Source organism: Anopheles stephensi, chromosome X (assembly GCF_013141755.1).
Source record: "Anopheles stephensi strain Indian chromosome X, UCI_ANSTEP_V1.0, whole genome shotgun sequence".
NCBI classification, from domain to species: Eukaryota; Metazoa; Arthropoda; class Insecta; order Diptera; family Culicidae; genus Anopheles; species Anopheles stephensi.
The window spans coordinates 21,146,330-21,171,246 of record NC_050201.1 but is presented as its reverse complement, the minus strand read 5'-3'; the positions used below and the strand labels follow the sequence as shown (position 1 = coordinate 21,171,246).

Genomic DNA, 24,917 nt, shown 5'->3' with positions numbered 1-24,917 from the left:
AAACGGTAGATTTTTTATTAGCGAAGATTTTTCCCTCCACACACAGTTTCAGAACAGGTGGTTTTTGACTAAAGAGAGGAATATTGTTAAGTTGATAGAGGTAAAAAAATCTAATGATAGTTCGTTTGTCATAATAGGTGATCTTTTAGAGTCTTGTGAGGAACTATTTCATGCAGTGTCCGACAACGACAATGTGTTAGCAGACATACAGCTTTCATCAATCGATATTTACATATTTAAAGTTAAATGTAACGTTCCCACAAGTAGGGTTGAAGTGCCACATAGGTCGGTTAAATGTAAGCTTGTTCCTGTATTCATAACATCTCGATCTTTATTGCAACTTCCTGTTAGAGTATCTCCACAACCTGATTCGATAGCGTTATTCCTCTTGCTACACATTTTCCAGAACTGATACTGTTAAATGAATATATTATGTGTTTGCTCACATCATCGTTTTATTATTATTATTATTATATTTTAAAATTTTGTTTGCCTCGAGGGCTTTACAAAAATGGAATGCTTAAAAACTAATCCTAGACTAAACCTTTACACCTAAAAGATGATCACATCTGCCAACCGAAAACACATAAAAACAACAAAAAACAGAACAGACATTAATGGAAAGGGGTAAACATACATAAACAAACATTATAAGGCGTGGGACGTAAATAGACGTGCACAAAACGAGGAAGAGGACATAGTGAACTCGAACAGGTCACCCGAATTGTTAAAGCTGCGAATGGCAGCAATCAAAGGATCGTCAATCCCATAGCGAGTGCGACGGGAAGGAAGTGCCAACATAGGGCGGGGACGAAGGGAATGGGAAGGGGCATAGAGAGGGATAAGAGAGAGGAGGGATGTAGTGTCCGTTTCACCAAGTAGTAATCCTGAAACAAACACTGCCTGGGCCACTTTGCGACGCGATTCAAGCGTGTGCAATTTTAAAAATTGGCATCGGATTGAGTAGGGTGGTAGAGAATATTCTCGGCCAAACAAACGCCTATACGCAACTCGCTTAAAATTTTTTTGTTCCCTCTCAATTCGAGCTATAAGGGACACCCCAGACGGGTTCCAAACAACACACGCATACTCAAGGATAGGGCGCACAAGGCCACAATACAGGGTCATCAAACAAGCCGGATCAGATAACTCAGTGGAGAGTCGTCTGATCAAACCCAGTGTTCTGAAGGCCGAGTTCACCATGTCCAGAATATGCTCGGTGAAGAGCATCTTAGTGTTAATAGATACTCCCAGATCACGAACATCTGAGACACGCTTTAATGGGCATCCATCAATCAAATAGTCACCGATAATGGGTAGAGGTGAGCGAGAAAAGGAAATGACACAACATTTGGAAACATAGAGGAAAAGAAAGTTTGCAGAGCACCAGAAAGAGGGAGGATTAATAAAGTTTTGCAGAGAGTTGCAATCAGAAAGATTGTGAATAGGAAGAAAGAATTTTAGATCATCCGCGAATAGCAGATGACCGTTTGCAGCACGGATAGAACAGACATCGTTAATAAACAGAAGGAAGAGAAGAGGGCTCAGCACACTACCCTGAGGCACACCAGACGTGCAGGCAAAGATAACGTTTGTCCGATCTTAACTCGAGCTGATCGGTTAGATAGGTAAGACGCAATCCAGCCAGAAGCGCTAATGGAAAACCCAAGTTTAGTCAACTTAGTTTGTAGGAGTCCATGACAAACACGGTCGAAAGCAGCCTGGAGGTCGGTGTAGATGGCATCTACATGGCAACCGGAATCCAGTTGAGTGGTAACATAAGAGGCAAATGTTAATAGGTTTGTATTAGTCGAACGACCAGGCATAAAACCATGTTGGACGTAGCTAATCAGTGGTTTGCACTGAGTAAGTAACGCAGGAAAAATTACCGATTCAAAAAGTTTTGCACTAGCACACAAAGACGAAACACCACGATAATTTAACACTATTGAACGGGATCCTTTCTTAAAAATGGGTACAAGCCAACTCATTTTCCAAAGCGCAGGAAAAGTAGACGATTGCAGTGAAATGTTAAACAGTTTGGCAAGAACTGGAGCCAAAACAGGGTTGCAACGCTTTAAAATGGAAGCGGGAATTCCATCTGGTCCAGGAGAATAGGATGGTTTAAGCTTATTCAAGGCCGATAACACAAGACTGGTGCTAATCGATGGGAATGACACATCAGTAATATTACTAGGCGTGTTTGCAAGACTCTGAGCAAACAAAGATTGGTCGGATATGGGAGTAGCAAACACCGAAGCAGGGTGCTCGGCAAAAAGGTTGGCAGTTTCACTAGGCGAAGAAGCACTGCGGTCACCGAGTGTGAGTAATTTAGACAAAGCTTGGGAATTACGCCGGGAATTTACGAAGCACCAGAAGGATCGGGGGTTGGAGTGGAATTGGAATTGAAGCCGCGCTAGCTAGAGACGATATCTTGCTCTGTTATAAATGCGATAAGCAGTTGAGGCAAGTTTATACAATCGCTGAGAATAAGCCGAAGGGTGGCGACGAAAAGCACGCAAAAGGCGTGATTTATCCCGTTTCAATAACCTGAGAGTTCTATCTGACCAGGCGGGTTTGGGAATGGGGGCACAACGTGGGGTACATAGACGGAGGGCAGATGTGACTTGGTCAGTAAAGTAATTTGCGGCCTCATCTATAGACGGACAAATAGATAAGCAGGACTAGTCAACATTTAAAAGAAGATCGTTAAGCTTACAAAAGTCGGTCTTTTTAAAATTCAAATCCCTAATAGCAGTAACGTGACTAACCTGACTAGCAGAAGATTTTGGCGTTACAACAGCATGTACAGGAACAAGAGGGTTATCACACGGCATAACAGCAGAGCAAGATACAGCAGTATCCGGGAGAGCCAGCACAAGATCAAGTTGACGTTTAGAAGCATTCGGTACACAATTCAGTTGAAGCAGTCCACAGTATTCAATGGTGTTGATAAAGTTGTTACTCGGAGCCGTGGAGGTGCGGGGAGCAAAGAATATGCACGATGAAAAGAGGTTAACTGGCATGTTATTGGAGAGCGACCATTCGATAGTGGGTTGGTTGAAATCCCCTGCGATGATAATTTTGTCAGCGGGGCCCATACGATCCAAGATCTCACTAACACAGTCTTGAAATAGGCCAATAGTACGCTGATCATTACTAAGCAAAGGCGGGATGTAGAAAGCGCCAACAAACAACGACGTGCATGAGAGCTCAAAACAGATCCGTACATGCTCCAAGGATACACAGGTGGTAGTGAGCAACTTAGAATGCAGCAACGATGAGCACGCAATTAACACACCACCACCGCGATTTCTCGTGCTATTAACGGACGATCTGTCGCAACGGTAGATGGATAAGCAGTCGTCAGATAACAATGCCGTAGGAATACTGTCGCTAACCAGGTTTCGGTCAGAATAAGCACATCGAAGTCTGTCTCGTTTAAGGTAAACCTCAAACTGTCCAATTTAGTCCGTAAGCCACGTACGTTCTGATAATAGAACGAAATAGTTTTTATCTGAGGTAGCTGTGCATTGTTGATGGTATTTGGCCTCTGAGTATCACCATTATGCTGGTGACTTGACTTGGTTGACTTGTGGATCTGTGCTGTGGTATGTGCTCGTCTGTTTATAGTTGGTGGAAGGTTAAGATGCGGATCCTGTGGCACCGAGCTGCGGTGACCGTGAACTTCGAGGTGAATGAGTGGTAGTGTGCTTCCTAAAGCCGGTCTGACAGGTATCGAGTTGCAACAGAGCTAGAGTAGTGTGTTATGGGGTTATTACACGAGGATTTTTTTGGTTGGTGATTTTCTGTCAAATAGGGCGTTTGACAGAAAAAAGCCCGCTGTCCGTGTAATAACACAATATGCTGCACAGATCTTTATTGCCATCATCCGAATTCTTTTACATTTGAATTGTCCGTTATTCTAAAATGGAATGAAATATTTATCATTAACACGTAACGTACCATACCGGGCACCGACTGACGATGTCATTATGATAGGGATACTTTTTCGTGACCGACAGCGCTTTGGTCAGACAAACATTCGGTTAAAGATTTTTCGGTTCAAACTGGCCCCACATCACTTTCTAAGCAGGATTGTTCAAATGTTTCAAAGAAAATATACGGAACAATATAGTCTGGCGTTGTTTTCGTGCTTGTTCCATTCTCTTCGGTCACCGCGCGCTGTTCCGCTGGTTACGAAGAATTGCGGGCCGAACGAAAAGCGAAATTGCTTTTTGAAAACGGAGGCACTCTGGTAGGAGCTGCCGCTGATGATAAATCTCAGTGTAGCACTGAGCCGCTCATGTGGTGACACAGCTGATCCAATAATCGTGTCTTCCTTCACGATCAGCGGTGTGACCTTCTCCAAAAGCCACATGTATGATTCCTCATCCATTCTGGCGTAATTTAGCCTATCCTTCGGCTCCAGCCTCAGCTCTTCCATCATGTTGATATGCGATAGGGAACTTCTTTTTAAATACATGGTTTTTACCCATTTTGATCGCGGCTTTCTTTCGCTTTGTGTAGCAAATTACGCTCCTAGCATTAGCAAAACATCGTCTTCAATATTCATTTTATTAAACTCATATATCGCATGAACTAAACTAGAAAAAATTGGAGGAAAATTGCGAGGCAAAACAACGCTTCCAAAATGTAAACAATCCTCACTTTGACAGAAAAAAACCAGCGCGATCGAAATCTGAACTCAGCATTACGAATTCAAACGCGTTTTGACAGAAAATCACCGATGAAAAATCCGTCGTGTAATAACCCCATTAGTGTCGCGATCTTCTCGATTGATGCTGAAGGCACACCTGTCACTGACGATCCTGTTGTGTGCCGGTTGAGTCGGTAAAAAAATTGTTAAATGTCGTTTGGTGCAGGCTTGCGCTTGAAGTGATCATAGGTGCAGGCGAGGGTCAGAGTGCAGTTCATATAGGAAGGAGAGTCGGGGTGATTCGATGCGTGCTGAATGTCGGGAGCAGGTGAGAAAATGTTTCGGTCGGTGTGGTTCGATGCTTGCTGAGCATGTGAGTTAGTGCATGCCACGTCAGTGCGGCGAAGGGACGCCCGTTGTGGAAGTGAGACAAACTCACGCACACCAAGCCCAGCCGGCCAAGTGTCAGCAGTAAGTGCAATGTCCCGAAAAGATGCAGCAATCCGGACTTTAAACGATTACGCACTTACTGAATCGAGGGAGGTTCCAGCCTTGAGCAGACTGAAGGCAATAACATCCGTAGTGGCTAGCTGTGATTTAACCATCTCCACCACCTGGTCTGCAGTGACGGATGTAGCCAGTCGGGTGTAGCCACATGTAGTGCGTTCTCGGTAGTTGTGACACCGTTGGAAGTGATGATGAGGAATTGCCGGTTCCTGTAATTATCGGTGGTAGTGCAGGAAAATCGCATTGATGAATGGTATTGGTGTTGGTGACACGGGTGGGCGTCGAGACTTTGTCAACAATCTTAACATCTGTTGACGCCCCGATGTCCCGGAAGAATCTGCGCCTTTTTCCATTAGGGAGCCCATATGAATGCAGCTCGTCGCAATGTTTATGGGCTGGGGGACGGGACGCTGCAAGTTCAGCAAAACCGTTGCGGCTCTCATGCAAAACTGATGGTAGCAAGGCAGATTTCATGACGTCGACTGCGGCGGTGAGGGCCGCCTGAAAACCGACCTGCATGCCTGTTGCGTTGATCGCCTTGTTACGCAGGTTCACCAATGCACTTGTGCAACCCACACAGCTCCAATGTAGTGCTAGCGAACGCTTCACTTCACGGATGATTGATTCGGGCAATCTGGTGCACTTGATGTGATAAGGGCCATCGCAGTAGGAGCAGGTAAGTGCGTCATCCAAGCAATCCAAGCAATGTTGCTACATTTGCGATGAACCTCTTTTGCATTGGCTGACGATGAATGCCGGCCACCTTTCGTCCACTATTTCCTTGCTCACAAGCAAAATCTTTGGTCGATTTCAGGATTTGAATCCGATCTTTCACAAAGGCGATCACATCACTGTACTTGTCTTTAGTAAAATGCACGGAATGTTTTTCCCATGCCATCAATGTTTCACGATCCATTTTCATTAACAGCATGTTCGAAAGCGGCGTGTCCCATGCTTCAACCGGTTCATTCAGCTTCACCAACCCGCTGACAAAACGAGTAAACTCGTCCACTAGGTGCGTAAGCTTGTCGACGCACACCGACTGCACTCCCGGAAGGTAGTGCAATTTCCGATAATATTCACGGATCAACAGACGTGAATTGTCGTACCGCTTTAGAAGTGCCGCCCACGTAACTGAATAGTTATCGGATGTTAAAGGGGTGTGCTCGAATGGTAGAGCGGCGTCACCTGTCAACGATGAAAGCAAGTACTGAAGTTTTGCGATGGGGTAGTTCTGCAGACGCGTCGATCATGGCTATGAAGCGATCTCTGAAGGAAAGCCATTTTGTATGGTCTCCATCAAACGTTGGCAGCTCGATCTTTGGCAAGCGTAGATGTGGCGCGTTTGGCCGACCAAAAACCAGCGTAGAGGAAGCCAACCCCGTCGTGTCGTTCAGCGTACCTTCATCCTTAATCTGGTTCTCTCGCAATAATTTCAACTTCCGGAAACGATACTCGATTTCATTTCGCTCCTTTAGGTACATTTCAAAGCTTGCGTCTGTTTCCTCCATCTCTTCGAGTTTCTCGATCGTGTTGAGGAACCCTGCCTTGTGCCTTTCCAAATCTTCCAATGCTTCCGGAATCTGTCTTGCGAAATCGGGTACAAATTCCATTTGGAAACGTTCCAGCGTGTTGAGCCCTTACACTGCACTCTCTTCTTCATTTGCAATGCCTTGATTTTCTTGTCCATTGTAAATTACACCTTGTAATTTTCACACGAAAGAAACGAATAAACGAAAGCGATGGCGCGAAAATTGAAACGATGCCGCGGAACAGATCGATGCCCTTGATCGCGGGGCGAACTAGCGATGGTGCGAAGCGTCACGTAAAAAACTGCACCTTCCCGATAGAACCGAAATTCACCCTTGATAGCAGGATGATGAAGAGCTTACACTTCCTTTTACCACAATCGAAGGAAGGTTCGAAGGACCAAAAATGTGAGAAATATTCTCGAAACTGGTGAAATTATTGCGGTAAAATTCGTTGTAAAGTGAAACCCGTGCCGTCTTGGCGTCGTTCCGTTTGTAACTGTTTATTCATTCGTCCTAGTTCATGTTACATACATAATTCCAAAGTGAGTTGAGAGGAGGTGTCGGAATAGCGATTTCTCGGTCGGACATCATGAAAAAATTTGTTGACGTTTACTTGACTGAAATGTAAACAAGCTGCGGTCAAGCATTCTTTGTTGGTCAAGCGATCTCTAGCATACATTGATGAATCTCGATCTGCTGTCCTCTTGATGAAAATTTATCATTAATGTGTTTAATCGAATATATAACACTCACAATCTCAATGGATAGTGACCAAGACGGAACACGGTGATGAACAAAACGATTCCGTCAAATACAGTACGGCTTTATTCGTTCTGCACAAACTTCATGAATAGCTGCACCCATTCCGCGTGCGAGATATCCAGCATGTATCTGGATTCTATTTTTTGCTTGCAGATCAGCAAAAAAGTGGAACGATCCTATATCTCGGATCAACCAATTGTTCGGGGATGCAAACCGGCACCGCCTGTGACGCCGATACAGTCAAAGCTGCCCTGTCCATACAGGCGCTGAATCGTTGGGGGGGGGGGGGGGGGGGGGGCATCTAGGCAAACAGTAGCCGGCATCTATTCAGACTTTAGCCCATTGCTGTACTAATTATCGTGCATGAAAAAAATTATAATTTGTTTTTAAATTTGTATTTGTTCTATTCTTCGCCAATTTTTCGTTAAAAAAAAATACATTCCTATGGCAATTCTTAACAAAACATTTAAACTAGTAATCTTTTCATGAAATGTTATATTCGAGCAACTCCAACGTTGAACAAATGCATCGATAACTGATAATCGAGTTTACCTTCCTCCCCCCTAACCCCACCCCCCTTTTCATCGAATATCAACAGTGTTTGGCGTTAACGTCAATTTATCATTCATTTCAATTTTTACAATGTCGGCATATAATAGTGAACTGCTCTCTTCTATTTTCAGGGAGAACATCGAAGGCATCCGCTGGATGCAACAGCGAGGTTTTTTACAGCCGCAACAATTGTACCCGAGATGCGGAGATGATATGCAGATGAAACGATACAAGTTCATCGACGGGTTTAGGTACGTATGCAAAGATTCGCGCGCAGCACGGACATCATTCGCCGAGATTCGATCGCTCCGGGCACTCAACAATAACTCACGTCTCTTTAAACGACACTCATTTTACCGTTGGTTTTGAATCGAAGCAGATTTTGAATGGATGAGTGATTTGACGGTTATTTTCGTTCCTGTTTGTATGAGATGAGATCCCTCACATTTAGAGTTGCGGATTTGAGTTGAATCCGTGCAATTGATGATATAAGATGGTTAAATTGGCTCATATAAGGATGTTCATCAATAAGTTTTATTTTTTAAATATGTTTGTTTTGTGTGTAATAGAACTTTGATGGATTAATTAAATTATGCACAATTATTATTACATTTTTTATTTTCACTTGTGTGTTTGTTTATTTTTTTGTTTTAATACACATATGCTCTGCTAATGGGGTAGGAACCGAAGCTCCTCTCGGGGTTACAAAGGCTCTCCTACCCAACTCCTATTCCGTCACGTCCTCGTCGTACAGAGTGGTAACTTTCCCCACCACATATCCAAGCTTGGGTACACGGGCCTGTCCCAACCCCTTGGGCGGATGGTGGAGAAAGGCTAAACAGGAGGGGGGTGGGCAGACCAGGCAACTGGTCTGTCTGTACGTCGGGGGGGGTAACCAGACGTTAAACCAAACTGCCACGAGGCCCTCTAGAGGTACCTGGGGGCTTGGGCGCAGGGCCAGTCCCCCTGCCCCAAGTAACATTGCGACTACGGAAAGCTCAAATAATTATGCGATACCCGGATTATACGATATCAGACCCCCGCACCGTCCAAAAAACAATATTCTTATGGGCTCATGGAACGTACGCACTCTCTACAGAGCCGGAGCCTTGAAGCAACTTGATGACGCCCTAGCCATACTGAACATGGACCTCGTAGCGCTACAAGAGATCCGTTGGTTAGGGAATGGTGTGCATAACAGGCGTGGCAGTAGCCGCTACGATATATACTTCAGCTGCCACGACCGCCACCATATGCTCGGAACGGGTTTCGCCGTCGGTCCGCGGCTGAAATCCGAAATCATCGGCTTCAAGGCTATCAATGATAGGCTATGCACCCTGCGCATGCGAGGCAGATTCTTCAACATCAGCCTCATCAACGTTCACGCCCCTACCGAAGACAAGGATGAAGAGGAGAAGGACCTGTTCTATGGCCGCCTCACAAAAATCATTGACCAGTGTCCCAGGCACGATGTTAAAATCATCCTGGGGGACTTCAATGCAAAAGTCGGTAGGGAGCCAATGTACCGCCAATACATTGGAAGTCACAGTCTACATGAGCACAGTAACGACAATGGTAGTAGATTGGTCCAGTTTGCAGCTGCAAACAATCTGGTTGTGGGAAGTACCAAGTTTGCGCGCCGAGACATTCACAAAGCTACGTGGATGTCTCCGGATGGAGCCACTTCCAATCAGATAGACCACGTGTTGATTAGCCGCCGAAGACAGTCGAGCTTGTTGAACGTCAGAACGTATCGAGGGGCCAACATCGATTCCGATCACTATTTGGTTGGCTTAGTGATTCGTTGCAGAATCGCCCGTCCCCGCGTCAATGGGGGCGAAGTTAACACGCAGGCCCGGCTCAACACGGAATCCCTAAAGGACAGTCACGTCCAACAGGCATTCAAATCCGCTTTATGTGAGGCTCTACTACCAGAAAATGAATATGAAACTACGAGCGAACGGTGGAACGCTCTAAAAACAAAAATAATAAGCTGTGCCAATTCCACACTCCCACCACGTCGGGGCAACACCAGATCTGGCTGGTTCGACGAAGATTGTAGACATGTGACAGAACTTAAAAACTGCGCATACCGAGTAATGCAGCAGCGGCATAGAACGCGGGCATGCACAGAGGAATACTCACGGCTCAGGAGAGAAGAAAAAAGAGTTCACCGCACCAAAAAACAACTTTGGGAAGAGCAGCGGGTGCAGGAACTTCAAGAAATCAGAGTGCGTTACGGACCAGGAAGAAAGTTTTACCGGGAGATAGCAGGTCGCCGAAATAACTTTAGACCTAAGGTGACCTGCTGTCGGAATAAGGATGGGGATCTGGTCAGTTACCAGCCAGAGGTCCTCTCGCGATGGGCTCAGTACTTTGATGAATTGCTAAATGATCAGTTCAACGAACAGCTAGAGGCTCCACTAGCAGATGATATCATGCTACTGCCACCTAGCATAGATGAAACACGAATGGCCATCCGTCGGCTCAAGAACAACAAGGCACCAGGCACCGACGGAATAGTAGCCGAACTGATCAAAAACGGTGGTGCAGCACTCGAACAGGAAATTCATCAAATTATTACTGAGGTATGGGATAGCGAATCGATGCCTTGTGATTGGAATCTTGGCATCATCTATCCTATATACAAGAAGGGAGATAGGCTAGAGTGCAGCAACTACAGGGGTATTACGGTGTTGAATACCGCCTACAAGATCTTCTCCCTAATCTTACAAGATCGACTTGTCCCATTCGTTGAAGAGATCGGAAACTATCAGAGAGGATTCCGAAACGGAAAATCAACCACTGACCAGATCTTCACGATGCGGCAAATCTTGGAGAAGATGGCGGAGCAGCAGCTCCACTCCTACCATCTCTTCATTGATTTCAAAGCCGCCTATGACAGCATAGCCAGGGTAAAACTGTACGACGCAATGAGCTCTTTTGGAATCCCGGCCAAGCTTACCAGGCTTGTACGAATGACAATGGCCAACATCTCATGCCAGGTGAAGGTGGATGGAAAATTCTCAGGGCCCTTTGCTACCATCAAGGGCCTGCGCCAGGGAGATGGGCTCGCCTGTCTCCTCTTCAATCTGGCGCTAGAGAGAGCCATCCGTGACTCAGAGGTGGAAACTTCGGGGACCATCTTCTATAAGTCAATCCAGATCCTGGCATACATTGATGACATAGACATCATTGGTTTGAGGCTCTCCTATGTAGCAGAAGCTTATCAAAGGATCGAGCGTGCGGCACAGAACCTCGGGTTGGAGATGAACGAGGCGAAAACCAAAATGATGGTGGCACCACCAGCGGCCCTGCTAACAAACACTGATTTACACAGGGGTGATGTACAGATAGGTGACCGCACCTTCGAAGTCGTCCAAAACTTCACCTATCTGGGGTCAAAAGTCAGCACCGACAACAACATTGATGTTGAGTTACGCGCACGGGTGCTGGCTGCCAACCGGTCATACTACAGCCTGAGGAAACTTCTCCACTCTAAATACCTGTCGCGACGGACGAAGCTGGGACTGTACCGAACTTTTATAGTCCCAGTACTCACATACGCCTCTGAGACATGGACTCTGTCCAAAACTGACGAAGCCCTCTTAGCCGCGTTCGAGAGGAAGATGCTCAGAAGGATCTTTGGCCCCGTATGTGTGGAAGGACAATGGAGGAGCCGCTACAACGACGAGCTCTACGAGCTGTATGATAATCTCACTATCGTACAGCGCATTAGACTCGCCAGGCTCCGGTGGGCTGGTCACGTCATGAGAATGACACCGGACGACCCAGCCCGTAAAGTCCTTTTAGGCCGTCCACAAGGACAGAGGAGACGTGGTAGGCCCAAATTGAGATGGAGTGATGGCGTTGATGCGTCCGCCAGAACGGCCGGGATAACGGATTGGCAGACGACGACGCTGAACCGTGAGCGGTATCGAGGATTGTTGCAGCAGGCCAAGACCGCAAAGCGGTTATAGCGCCTGAAAAGTAAGTAAGTACACATAAGTACAAGAGTATGGTGTGAGGAGGCAGGAGAATGGGTGGACTATGAAAGTTTTCATGTAAGACATGCGCTTAACATAGGCATGGATTGCGATTGAAACACGTAATCACGGCAATGATTACGGATAAGCTACATTTACTTGAGTCGTTTTACAATATATACAACTGCTAAAAGTTATTTATAATCAAAACTACTCGTTTCTGAACTTATCGCATTCGATAAACGCAGTGTGGCAGAATTTCGATAACACCTATAGGGTGTTTATAGGAAAATAAAATTCTTTATTTTATGTGAATGGTTTTAGTTAGTTTACATACTGGCTCATAAAATATCTCGTTTCGATGCGCACAACGTGATAAAACAATGGAAAATTTTATAATAAATTTTGCAACTGAAACGCACCCGAATAGTGGAAACAAAAATATTTCGTCGGCCTATTTTCTATTTTTCGAGCAGAAATTAAAAGCGATACCGGTATATCAATAGCAAAACCCAAGAAAAATTAGTTATAAGTTACTCTTCACATAATAAAATTTCGTTGGAAAACTTTTTTTTCACAAACAAAAATTTATTAAATAAAATTAAATTAAATTAAATTAAATTTGTTTATTTTTTTGTAAGGAACTCTCAAATGTCGCTAGAACATCCTGTATATTGTAAAAGTAATTGTGCCAGCAACCTGATGAAGCGCGCACTTCTCAAAATGAAACCAAATTTTCTAAGAGGCAGGTTGAATAGAATCACCTGAGAAGCTGTGATTTAGCTTGTGGTATGTTTGCGCGTGCAAAACATTCGGTTGGTTTGCTTTAATATTGATTTGATTTTGGAATTGTCGTGATGGCTGTAAGTATTGGCAAATTATAAAATATTGGGCTTCGAGATTATTTTCATGACAATTGTGTTGCAGGATAAACGTAAAACAACCACTAAACAACACTTTGAGGTGCTTGTTTCTTTGATTGAAAGGAACGGGTCCGTAGCGGGGGTTCGGGACAAGGGGTCCAACAAATTTTGGCATGAAGTAGCCACAAATCTGCACGATTTGGGCCCTCCGACAAAAGACGTATCTGGTTGGAAAAAGGTAAAATGGCTGTTTAATAATCAGTGCAATATTTTTAATCACTTCTTTTACAATTTTAGGTTTGGGCTGATTATAAATCAGGCTTGAAGAAGAAGTTGGCTCACAATAGGAGCGAATATCGTGCTACGGGAGGAGGCCCATGATCATTGCGAAACTTCAATGCGCTCGAACAGAAAGTGATTGAGGTTTAAGATTTGCAACGTGCTGTTGACGGTACTCCTAATGTACCTGCTTTGGGTGCTGTGGAGCCCATGATTTCTGCACCAACGCATATTGGTAGCTCGTCGCAATGTGGACAGCAGCAACACAACACTGACTCTGAAGTTGAGACCATTGCTTGTTCTCAAGTAACAGAGCATAACGTAGTTGTTGAAGATTGTGAAACCATACCTGAGACCAGAACAAATCGACGAGTTAAAAGGGAAACAATTGCGGAGCAACAATTGCTGGTGTAATATGCAGGGAATACGGTCGCATATGTATATTTTTGATACATTATATATTTCGTTTTGTCTCCCATTAAAATAGACTTTTCGTTTTTGAAAAAAGACGTTTTGTATTAAATAGATATTTCGACTCTCTTGGGTCGAATAAATTTCTTTTTATAAATATTCTAAAAATTGTATGCATTACTTATCTTCGTTTTCACATTTTTGATGCGCCATATGCTTTTCTGCCGGTACTCGTTTACGTTGTCATCTTGCTGGTTCTCGTGTTCGTTATCATCTTGGTGGGACTCTTGTCCGTACGCATCTACGTTGGAGACTCCTGTCTCTTTGGATCCCGCCGGTCCACTTTCGTGCACCGTGGTCTCGCCTTCCACTGCAGTAGTCGCTTCATCTTGCACAATTCACGATTCACAATTTAGAAATTGTCTAATGATTTTCACCTCACTTGCGTTGTTTTTTTTTTTTTTTTGTTTCTTTTTACAGGAATTTTGTAACTTATTCACATTTCGATTGTTCAGGTTATTCGTTCGTCACTATGATCATAATGTTTCGTCACTTTTAAATCTTATATCGTCTTTGTACACAATTCACAAGGCATTTCCTCCTTTCACTTTACCTTATCCCGGGCATTCTCGGTTATGATCGATATCTTTGATTCACATTTTGTGTACAACACTGATCACTCTGTTTTTGTTTATTCATTGTACTTAGTCCGCTTTACTTGACTGCTTTGCTGAGATTAAACCCATCTTGCAGTTTTTGTCTCTGCTTATTTATGGCTTTTTTCATTGCATGTATATGCATTGCACTTTTTGTAAAAATTTTCGATATTCTGGATGATTTCTAATAAAATCAATCACTGGTTTTGCAATTCACTTCTTGCGGCAGCACTAGTTTTTTCACTTCACTTGTCACTTAATTCACGAAGATTGCAGAATAAACTCACGGTCGCCATGTAATATGCAGGGAATACGGTCGCCATGTAACATGGAGGAAAGCGGTTACCATGTGATACGCGGGATCGGTCGGTCTTTTACGACGGGGCTTTGCGCATATTCGATTTGAATCGCGCCGTACTTACGTGGTTCATTTGGGTTTCGACGAGAGCGACGAACAGCAACTTGCTGAGCGAACCAATTCTTCCCTTTATCGATTGTCCAGGCAATCGTGAAGATTCTAGATGAGAATCTTCCTTACTGGATTGTTGGAGACATCGAGGCCTTACCTTTGGTAGGGGGACACTCGAAGCTTATCGGCGTTGAGTCGGCCAGGTGACTCTAGATATTCAGAAGGAACATCCCATACTGTTTCGTTGGAGCCTTTGAGGCCTTACCTTGGGTAGGGGGACTCTCAAAGCTCTTGAAAGGAATTGGACGTCAGATTTGAGTTGCGTCAAGTCTCAGCCCAGAACCAACTTTCTCGTTGGCTGGGGAAGACAGCTTTATTTATACCAGCTTTATTACTTTATTCTTACAGTTTAATAAAGTTCAATTTACTTAATTTAGGTTGAGTTTATGTTAAATTCAAAATAACTTTTTCTATTTGTTTTTTTTTCCTGGTTGGCGACAAAGGCATAAAGTTTTTGTCGTCAACAAAAGTGTCGAATTTCGTTTGGATGGATGGACTTGTGTTATTGTTTGTTAGTTCGAATAAGTCTTGTTTTGTTTGTTCGTTGAACAGCATTGTCTAAAAATTTGCTTACATTAACGTTCCGCATGGAGACAAGAACTAAAGGTTCTTGGCGCAAACAATGTGTCGCCTTACGTTGCGCAATTTTGGTTCGATATGGGTTAGGTGGTTTGCTTCAGTTTAATTGCCGATTTACCGTTGCTGTGCTTGATAAAATGTGTCGCTATGGATGAGTTGGTCGCGGTGCGATCGATTGCTACGCTCGCATAAAATGTGTCGTTATGACTATGCCTGTTTTGTTCTATTTGTTTGCGATAGTTCGGAGTGGATAAAGTTTTACGCTTAGTTGCTGACCGTTGTCTGCACCGTGCGATGTATGGTGCATTGGTTGGTTTGGTTTCGTATTGCATTGCGCAACTCGCTAGCCGAGTGCGCTAGTCGGTTTTTAATGTTCTTATTGCAATGGATGTTTGGTCAAATTTGCTGAATATGCTGTTCTTGGTGGGGTACAGGGTGCTTGAGTTTAAATAATTGTTGCGTAAGGTTCTGGTGTGATTGACCATTTCTACGTACGTGTTTATAAAATGTATGTTTTCATGAGGTGTTTTTGAGATGTTTAGCAGTGATGCTACACTGGAGCTTCGCAAGTACAACCTAACTCAACAAAATTTGCTTCGTGTTGTAGAGTTGTTCGTTTATTAAACTGTTCCAGACTTACGTCCTATCACGATCACGTTCGCTAACACTCTGCCGGTTTTCCATTCTCTGCTTGGTATCCCCGTTACTTATCTGTAACACACGTTACATTTGTTACCCAGTTGACATTACTGCCTTGCGTTACCCAGTTGACATTATTTGAATTAATCGTTATAGTCTAGTACTCTACATCCCTCCCCACATAACCTCCTTACGACCACAAAGTCTGATATAAGTCGGTAGATTTTAGCTTGTACTGACTATCCGACTTTGTGGTCTTAAAGGAAAATTGGTTCCGAGACGTGCTATTTTATCTCATGTCGGCAAAAAAAAATTATGGGAGAAAAATAAATTGTTGAAATATTTCTGAAATGACTGGAAATGTTTCACCTTTTAACTGATTTTTGAATGATTTCATCAGCTTCGATTTTTTTTTCCCAATTCGTTCAGTTGCCTTTTTGATTTATCGAAGAATGCTTTGACAAATTTTGCTTCGTCAATTGACAATTGTAGGCGTGCTTTGGTGCATATTGCGTGGTGTAGGTTTTGTTGTTTATAAAAGTGCATTTTTGACTTAATTAACTATGATCTTGTTTTTCAATTGGTTGTAGTGAAATGTCTCACGAAAATTACGCACGTTACTGGAAAAAGAGTGGCATTTTGTATAGAAGGAAAAGGCAATTAGCAGCACTCAGAGAACAGTGCGATTCTGTCGGAGTGTCAACCTTTGACCACACTGTTCATGGGAAGTTTTAGTCCTTCTTCTATTTGTCCTCTAGGATGAGATGAAATTGTGATTCATGTGCTGATATTCTCATTAATTTTTAGATGCGGTTGAATCTGCCATTGACGATACATCTGCCATCGACGTAGAAGACCATATCGCTTCTTCTTCTAGTTCTAGTCGGTGAAAAATACCATGAAATGTAGGTATTGTTTTTTATTCTTTCGACGGTGTCTTGCCCGCGCAACGTGTGTAAGAAGGAGAAAAGGCATAGCTTGTTGTTTGCTTTTCTGTGTCTGTGTTTGATTGTTGTGTCAAAAAACTTATCGAAAGTCAACGAATAAAAGTCTAAAAAATTTTGAACGAATAATTTTAATTGTTGATTTATTTCATTTCAAAAGTGGTTGGATGAAACGTTTCAAACCTCCGCTGAAAAATTTCGGGACCGTGAATGAAACATTTCACATTTATGGTTTGTTTGTTATAATTATGGCACGCTTTTTTTTCATCCACGAAGTCTGTTAATTACTGCTGTAAGTGTACATATAAGTCTACATATACGACTCCGTATATAGGTCGTAGTAAGGTCGGATATCGCTTTTTGGTTATGTGGGTCACCTAGTCCAACAAATCTAGACAAATTTAACAATATAACACTTGTTTAACATACTAAGGAATAAACAAAACGAAATCATTCCCTAAACCTCAATGGTATGTTGACGTATCTCTTTGGTCTCTCTGGGCAGGGGACCCTCGTTTTGGCCTTGCTTTTGTCCTGTCCCATCTGATATTTTTAAGGATGGAATATTAGTTTTACCTTCTTCTTGTAGAGTATTCCTTGTGCTACTCGTCGTGGGACATCTTATTATGTGAGCTACTGGTCTTCGATACCTGTTTCCATTTTCACCGGTTATAACTACCTCTGTGCCATTTCTTTCTACGACTGTAAAACGTTCTGCTCGGAAAGTAGGCTCTAATTTACCCATTTCATAATTTCTTATGAATACTTTGTTTCCAACACTTATCGCATTATCCCTGGCATGGCGTTTTCTATCAGCGTACAATTTTCCATGCATTTTGCTGATCATGTCTTTATCGCGAACTTCTTCATCCCGATTCCAATAAGGGTCAGTCCTTAATGAAGGTAGTAGGTCTTTAACTGGTCTGCCCGTGAGAAGCTCCATTGGAGATTTTCCCCTAACTGAATGAGGTGTTGTGTTATAGCTATAAACGTATTCTTGCACCGCTTTCCTCCAATCGTCTTTCATTGCTTTGGCAATCCGTAAAGCCCGCAAGATACCCCTATTCTGCCTTTCTACTCACCCATTCATCTGTGGCCAGTATGGAATAGTATGTATGACTCTAATATTTTTGCTCTTGCAATAACCTAAAAATTCAAAAAAAAAAATGGTGGGCCATTATCGGTTCTAATCGTTTCGGGGTAAGTGTGGTGATGGAATATACGTTCAAGAACTTCAATTGTTTTACTAGCAGTCGTGGTGTTCATTTCCATAACCGTAAGAAACCTACTGTAGTAGTCAACTGCGACTAGAAATGTCGCACATTCTTTTGCTGTGAAAAAATCTATTGCTAAATCTTGCCATGCTCGCTCTGGCATTTCCTTTCTTGTCATCGGCTCCGGTGGCCCTGATTGCCTTACTAATGCACAGCCTTCACATTCTTGTACCCTGTTTTCTATGTCCCGATCCATATATGGCCACCAAATTTTCTCTCTGATGTTTCTTTTCATAGTTTTTATACCTGGATGACCCCTATGAGCAATATCTAAAGCTCTTTTCCGCAATTTCTCTGGGAGAACAATTCGATCATTCCTCACTACCACCCCGTTTATGACCCCAAGTTCCTTTGCAAATGCCTGAAAAGCAAACGAATGTGACGGCCATGTGTTTGTTTCAATAGCCTTACTAACTTCATTCAAAGTTGCATCGGAATTAGTTGCTTGTTTGATTTCTTCTAACTTTATATCTACTGGTCCAATCTCAATAGAACAAACAAAATGTTCTGAAGCCTCATCAAACGCTTTACTCGACGGGGGGCACAACCTAGATAAAATATCCGAGATGTTGCTTTGTCCTGGAACGTGTACGACTGTGAAATCATACGGTTGCAACCTCAGTGCCCAACCCTCGGCACGCGTGCACGCCCGTTTCTCTTCTTGGTGTTTTCCACCAAATATATATTCCAACGTTTTATGGTCAGTGTACACCGTAAAATGAATCCCGAAAAGGTACGTGTAGAATTTTTCTACAGCCCAAACAACAGCTAAAGCTTCCCTCTGTGTTTGCGGGTAAATCTTTTCTGTATCTGTAAACCTCAATAGCCCTCTTCCTGTCATTAAAGTTGTGATGTCATGTGAATCCGGGTGTAGCTCAATGTGGTAACAAGTCGACGTGATGTCTAGCTTGGAAAATATTTTTGCTCCTTTTAGCTTGTTGAGAAGTGTGTCAATTACAGGGAGAGGATAGTGTTCCCTTTGAATCGCCTTATTAGGGTATCGCATATTTATGCAAAGACGAATGTCGTCTTTACCCTTAGGAACCACTACCATAGGCGATATCCAATTGGCAGGACCTATAACTGGCTCAATTATGTCTGCTTCTAACATTTCCTGTAACTTCTGATTGACTTTTTCCTCCATCGCTATCGGTATTCTTAGGCAGGCTAGCTTCTTTGGCATAACAGTATCATCAATTGCAAGCTTCAATTGGATTCCCGGAAATTTTGGAAATGGTGTTTTCTTTTGCCCTATCAGATTAACTTCTAGCCCAACTTTCAAAACTTTCAGCTCCTCCGCTGTCGTTTTGCAAAGCAAACATCGATTCGCTCCTTTGATAACGAAGAATTCTGTGTAGACCTTAGGTTTTGCAGCATTGATTGTAATTCATGCCTCAAAACCAGCCACCACTTCCAATGGGACTTTAGATGCATACGCATTGAACTGGCGATCACATTCAAACTCCATGTTAAATACCTTGGCCCTGCTACCAATTAATTTTCCCCATACTTTTTCTGTTTTCGTATTTATCATTGCTCCTGAATCGATAAGGAACTCTACTGGTATTTTATCGATGTGTCCCACAATCATTCCATCATTGGTGTTTTGTTGCTAAAATAGAAAATATGAACATACGATTAATTATTTGAAAATAACAGATAGTAAGTTCCTTTCCTTTCATATATTGTTTATTTTGATGACTTACGAATCCAATTCACTAATTCAATAAACGAAAGGAGGATTTAAAGGTTCCGTTTTCCACAGATTATAATACTCAATCATTTCTTTATGATTTCCAAACAGAAACAAAAATTTGAAACGAAAGTAAACTGAGTAAGTTGTCACTCTACCTTTTCTATAGCCGGGGGCGATTCATTACACAATGCATTAGCCACTTCCGGTTTCTGCCATCGGTACCGGTTGATTCCCTGTGTTGTCCGCCTATTTCGCCCTTCTGTGCACTTCCTTGCAAAGTGTCCCAACTGTCCACACTTGTTGCATCGAGAATTTCTAGCCGGACAGTCCTTCGCTTGATGCCTCCATGAGCCGCATCGTCCGCAATCCTGGGAAGGTCTATAACCTGTCCTCTAATCTCGTCCTCGAAAATCGTTCCCCGTCGATGACGTTTTCCTTTCCGCCGTATAATTAATAGCCAGCGCACTGTTTTCTCCCTTAAAGGGATGAGATTTTTCTTTTTGTTTCACTAGCACTTCTCGATTGATCGCATAATTTATCAGATTGTTCAAATCCATTACTCCTTCCAGGTCTTTGTCTCTTACTCGCTCATCGCTAGCCCCAACAGTTATTTGCTGAAGAATTTCTTTTTCTTCACGAGCACCAAAATCACAACTACGCGCTTGTGTTTGTAGACGTAGCATGTAGCGGTTAACGGGTTCATCGAGCTTTTGTTTTAGCGCGCGGAATACCTCTAGCTCAACCCTTTCATTGCGTTTTCCAATAAAGAACGCGTTGAGCCTTTGAACTGCGTTATCATACTCCGGAATTTCTTTTGGTGCCATTGGTGGTTTAGGAGGATCTGGGACAACTTCTCCCACTACAGGTGCTAAATTATAGTAGATACGTTGCAATCCTCTGCCTCCACGGGCCAACATAAAAAGCAGCTTTTCATGTTGCGATTCAGTCTGCTTTAACTCCAAGACTATCTCGCATGATCTATGCCACTCTTCCCACTCACGGCGCAACGCCGAACTATCAACGGCATCGTTAAATGGTTCCAAATGGAAGTGCTGTTCCATCTGTAGAAAAATGTAAACAAAAAACCCACATTTGAGTTGCGCCAAGCTACCGTAATGATAATCCATAATGGCTATCCCATTGCGCTTCTCCCTATTTTCCGGACAGATTTCTTATAAAACCTCGTTTTGGATTCCTCTTCCTATTCTCAACATATTCTCACTACTGCTTTCGTTTCCTAATCACTTTTGATTTCTATTTTTCTCTTGCTTTCCTCCATGACTCTATCTTCCGATAGATTTCATCATTCCACCATTGTACTCCAAAAATTTCGTTTCAGCCTATTCTATAAAACTATGGCATATTATCGAACTGTGTGTTTCGGTGCCTACATTGTTTATAGCGCTTCGGTTTTTTTTTTTGAACCGGACTCGCTTTTCCGTATTTCTGTACCTGTGTTTTGCTTAAACGTGTGCTTCGAGGTATTCTCTCCTCGGACTCACAACAAAATCTTTTGTTCTTTTCTCGGACTCGCAAACATTTTTTTTTTGTTTAGCGCTTCGGTTATCTACCGGACTCGCTTTTCTGTTCTGTTTCTGCTTTTCTGTGATTCTTCTTTACCTGTGTATTGCTCAAACGTGTGCTTCGAGGTATTCTCTCCTCGGACTCACAACAATTTTTTCTAATGCGCTTCGGTTTTTTTCTCTTTTCTTTTTTTTACCGGGCTCGCTTCTTTTTTTTTCTTTTCACGGGGCGTTCTTACACGTGCGCTTCGAGAACTTATTTTCTCGGACTCGCAACCAATTTTCTTTTCGGCATATTTCATCTCCCAATTTAGTGATTCAATCCTTCTTACCCAAATTTGGCCTTATCCCTGTTTCTCTGATAAGTATATTAACTTAGTGTTTCATTAGCATAATGACTCTTGTTGATTTTTTTTGACTTATTTCACTTTCTTCTCAAAACTTAGCAACAATAAATTGGTCATTTCAACCAAACACTTGATGAGCACTCTGTTTACAATCGTAATCACTGTTTAAAATGTTTCACCATTTCACATAAATCCTTTTTTTTTGCTCCCGTGGGGAACTAGACATTTCAAAATTCCCCACGGGAGCAAACAACATCTCTCACCTTGTCTTCCATTGTTCTTCCGTTCTTCCTCTCGATCCTACCGGCTGCGCCAAATGTAGAGTTGTTCATTTATTAAACTGTTCCAGACTTACGTCCTATCACGATCACGTTCGCTAACACTCTGCCGGTTTTCCATTCTCTGCTTGGTATCCCCGTTACTTCCCAGGCTGCAAGGAACATATGAAAAGACCAAATCCCTCTGTTTACAATACTAAGTCAGCGAGTTCATGAACTTTATACGGCTTTTTACCTAATAATAAATAGTAAAATCATTAAAAAAAATATAGAAAAATCGTGTCTTTATTTAACATGTACATTTTATTTGGTTTTAAAAGATTTTTCATTATTTTTCAATTTTAATCAAAAAATAGAGAGCAATGATATTGTTGATATTGGTTCCCTGATCAGCGATTGTTGTTGTTTTGCCTGTCAGACTGGCCGACGCGCTACAAAAAGAAAACTTCTATCCGTACAAACAAAAATTTTCCGAGTGCTTCTTAATTACGTTTTTGCTCAGTGCCTACTAATATCACCAATCTTGTAAAAATGAGTGACCAATTCACTTAACGAGTAAAATATAATTCATATTTGTATCGTTATAGCGATGCTACAGAGCGTCGAGCAGCTTTGCTAGAGCAGAATGACGAAGAGCTAGTTGCAGGAGGAAGTTCATACGGTATAAGACGGGCAAATATCATTGTTAGTTTCTTTTATAACATGGTTAGTTTTGTTTTCCAGTTATTGGAAGCAACCAAGGCGCAGGCGATGCACCTATGGATTATCATTCAGAAGGATCTTCCAATGTGATAGCAGTAGAAGCCGGTGAAACGACAAGCGAACCTGAATGTGATGAGTTTGTTACGGACTATTTAGTTGAAAGCTCTGACGATGAAAGAATGGACACAGAACGCACAGAAGGGTATGATGTAGAAGCCGAATTACGTCGATGGGCAATATCCACCAATCAATCGTATAATTCTATAAGTCAAGTTATGGAAATCATACGAAACGTGAGTTCTTGTAATCTTCCAAAAGATGCTAGAACTTTGCTGAAGACTCATCGAAATGACTCAAATGAAGTTGTAACGATAAACGGAAGTCAGTATTGGTATAACGGGATAAGACGATGTCTGCTCAACGAACTAAGGTGCGTAGCTAATAAAAGTTGTTAACAACAATCTTTACATAACAAACGTTACGTTTTGTATTTTCAGCCGCAGCGATATAGCTCTCGATTCGTATTCTAAGCTGGAACTTAATGTTTCTATTGATGGATTACCCATATTTAAAAGCAGCAATCTTCAATTTTGGCCAATATTATTCAACGTTCATAACATTCCAGAAGTGCCGGTAATGACCATTGCAGTTTACAGCGGATCAACAAAACCAGCAGATATCGATCAATTTCTTCAGCCCTTCGTTGATGAACTTAACTTCCTTATGGAAAATGGAATAACCATCAATAACAAAAAGATTTCCATATAATTACGTGTCATTATAGCTGATTCACCTGCTCGAGCATATATTAAAGGTAAGACAAAATATAAGATTACGTTGAAAATTGTATGGAACTTAATATACTTTTTTAAATAGGTGTTGCTGGTTTCAACTCACGAGATGGTTGCTTGAAATGCGCAACGTAAGGAAGAAGCCTTAATGGAAGAACTGCATTTTCCAGTTATACTGAACTTGAGCGAACAGATCATGGGTTCAGATTACGAATTTACGAAGGTCATCATAAATATTGTACTCCATTGTTGAAACTAAATGACTTCGACATTATCAAACAAATAATCGTCGCAGATCAACTACATTTGATAGACTTAGGTATCACCAAACGCACGATCGTAAGTTTCATGGAAGGAAAATTTGGCGTTAAAAAAAAGCTTAACAATACACAAATTAACAATTTGTCTGCAATGCTGACCAACATCAAACTTCCTATTGAAATTCATAGAAAGTTCCGTTCATTGCGTGGCTATAAGCACTGGAAAGGCTCAGAATATTCCTAATTTCTATTTTATGCCAGTTTCGTTATACTCAAAGAGATAACAAATGAAGAACAATACAAGCACTTCATGCTGTTCTTTTGTAGCTTAACTTTGTTTTCCTCAAATGTTTACTAAGAACATTGGCCTTCAGCAAACACGTTGATTCAACTTTATGTAAAACATTACGCAAATATCTATGGCCCGGAATTTATTTCAAGCAATGTACACAATCTGCTACATATATTCAAAGAAGTTGAACAATTTGGTCCAATTAGTAGCATATCTTCTTATCCATTTGAAAACCATTTGCAGCATTTAAAACGTTCTTTGCGTTCTGGCTGGAAATGCTTAGAGCAAACTATAAATAGACTTTCCGAAAAAGAAGTTTTTAACACTCGTTCCGCTAATCTATGTTTAAATTTCCCTTCTGTTCATACCAGAACTGGCACGGTAACGTTACATGTCCGCAAAGCCTTTCTTTTAAAAACTGGGGAACGTAACGAATGGTTTTTGACCAAAAGTGGTAACGTGTGAAAATTTATCACTGCACATGAACAATACCGTAACATAAAAATTGTTGCGAAAAAATTGTCTCAAACAGACGATTGTTTTGTATATCCTTTGAATTCTAAATTTATGCATATGCATCATGGAAACCTGAGCGATCTGGCACATACGGAATCGGATGTTAATATTGAGGATATACGATGTAAATTGGTAGCTGTTCCCCTTTCCAAAGAAAATGAGTATCAATATGTTCCATTAATTCATACCCTCGTAGGCTAATATTTGCATTTCTTAGATAATAAATAATTAATATGATTTTCTTTCTGTATCGTTCTTTTTAATTAATATAATTTATTGATTATAACATTTCAAAAATTTACATATTATACATTATACATTTTTCATGAGTTTTTATTATTAACATACATATTACATCATATTACATGTATTTTAAAAAATAAGGACACTTAGTTAGTG

General features: G+C 41.9%; 3 protein-coding genes and 1 long non-coding RNA gene across 6 annotated transcripts in view; 3 read left to right on the top strand and 1 right to left on the bottom strand.

The window, feature by feature from the left end:
• LOC118513984 overlaps positions 1-24,917 on the top strand; it is a 493,738-nt gene that overhangs the window by 242,321 nt on the left and 226,500 nt on the right. The gene's annotated exons all lie outside the window — the stretch shown is intronic.
• Positions 8,212-24,766, top strand: LOC118513939. Of its 2 annotated transcripts, none has more exons than XM_036060327.1 (5): positions 8,212-8,264; positions 22,545-22,618; positions 22,681-23,089; positions 23,157-23,473; positions 23,536-24,766. In XM_036060327.1, exons 1-4 carry the CDS (start codon positions 8,227-8,229, stop codon positions 23,425-23,427), a joined length of 792 nt encoding a protein of 263 aa, XP_035916220.1. In that variant the 5' UTR covers positions 8,212-8,226; the 3' UTR covers positions 23,428-23,473; positions 23,536-24,766. The 2 variants fall into 2 exon arrangements, 1 of the variants encoding a protein (XP_035916220.1); XR_004906535.1 differs by lacking the exon at positions 8,212-8,264 and adding an exon at positions 22,461-22,482.
• On the top strand, positions 12,737-17,985 carry LOC118514504. 2 transcript variants are annotated; one of them, XR_004906649.1, is made up of 3 exons: positions 12,737-12,862; positions 12,927-13,100; positions 13,160-17,985. It is a non-coding gene; the product is annotated as an uncharacterized LOC118514504 (long non-coding RNA). The 2 variants fall into 2 exon arrangements; XR_004906650.1 differs by having other exon boundaries at positions 12,737-13,100; positions 13,160-16,413; positions 16,486-17,985.
• Positions 19,975-22,091, bottom strand: LOC118513961. The gene is made up of 2 exons (XM_036060372.1): positions 21,943-22,091; positions 19,975-20,870 (listed from the first exon to the last, which is right to left on the bottom strand). The coding sequence occupies exons 1-2, from the start codon at positions 22,009-22,011 to the stop codon at positions 20,202-20,204; spliced, it is 738 nt and encodes a 245-aa protein (XP_035916265.1). The 5' UTR covers positions 22,012-22,091; the 3' UTR covers positions 19,975-20,201.

What these genes read in the sequence shown, in the direction of transcription:
- LOC118513939 (XM_036060327.1), top strand. Translation starts at nt 8,227, where the DNA reads ATGCAGATGAAACGATACAAGTTCATCGACGGGTTTAG. An exon ending in AAGTTCATCGACGGGTTTAG is followed by an intron (nt 8,265 to 22,544) that starts GTACGTATGCAA and finishes GTATCGTTATAG; the next exon opens with CGATGCTACAGAGCGTCGAG. An exon ending in TGCAGGAGGAAGTTCATACG is followed by an intron (nt 22,619 to 22,680) that starts GTATAAGACGGG and finishes TTTGTTTTCCAG; the next exon opens with TTATTGGAAGCAACCAAGGC.
- LOC118513961 (XM_036060372.1), bottom strand. Translation starts at nt 22,011, where the DNA reads ATGAACAACTCTACATTTGGCGCAGCCGGTAGGATCGAGAGGAAGAAC. An exon ending in GAAGAACAATGGAAGACAAG is followed by an intron (nt 20,871 to 21,942) that starts GTGAGAGATGTT and finishes ATTTTTCTACAG; the next exon opens with ATGGAACAGCACTTCCATTT.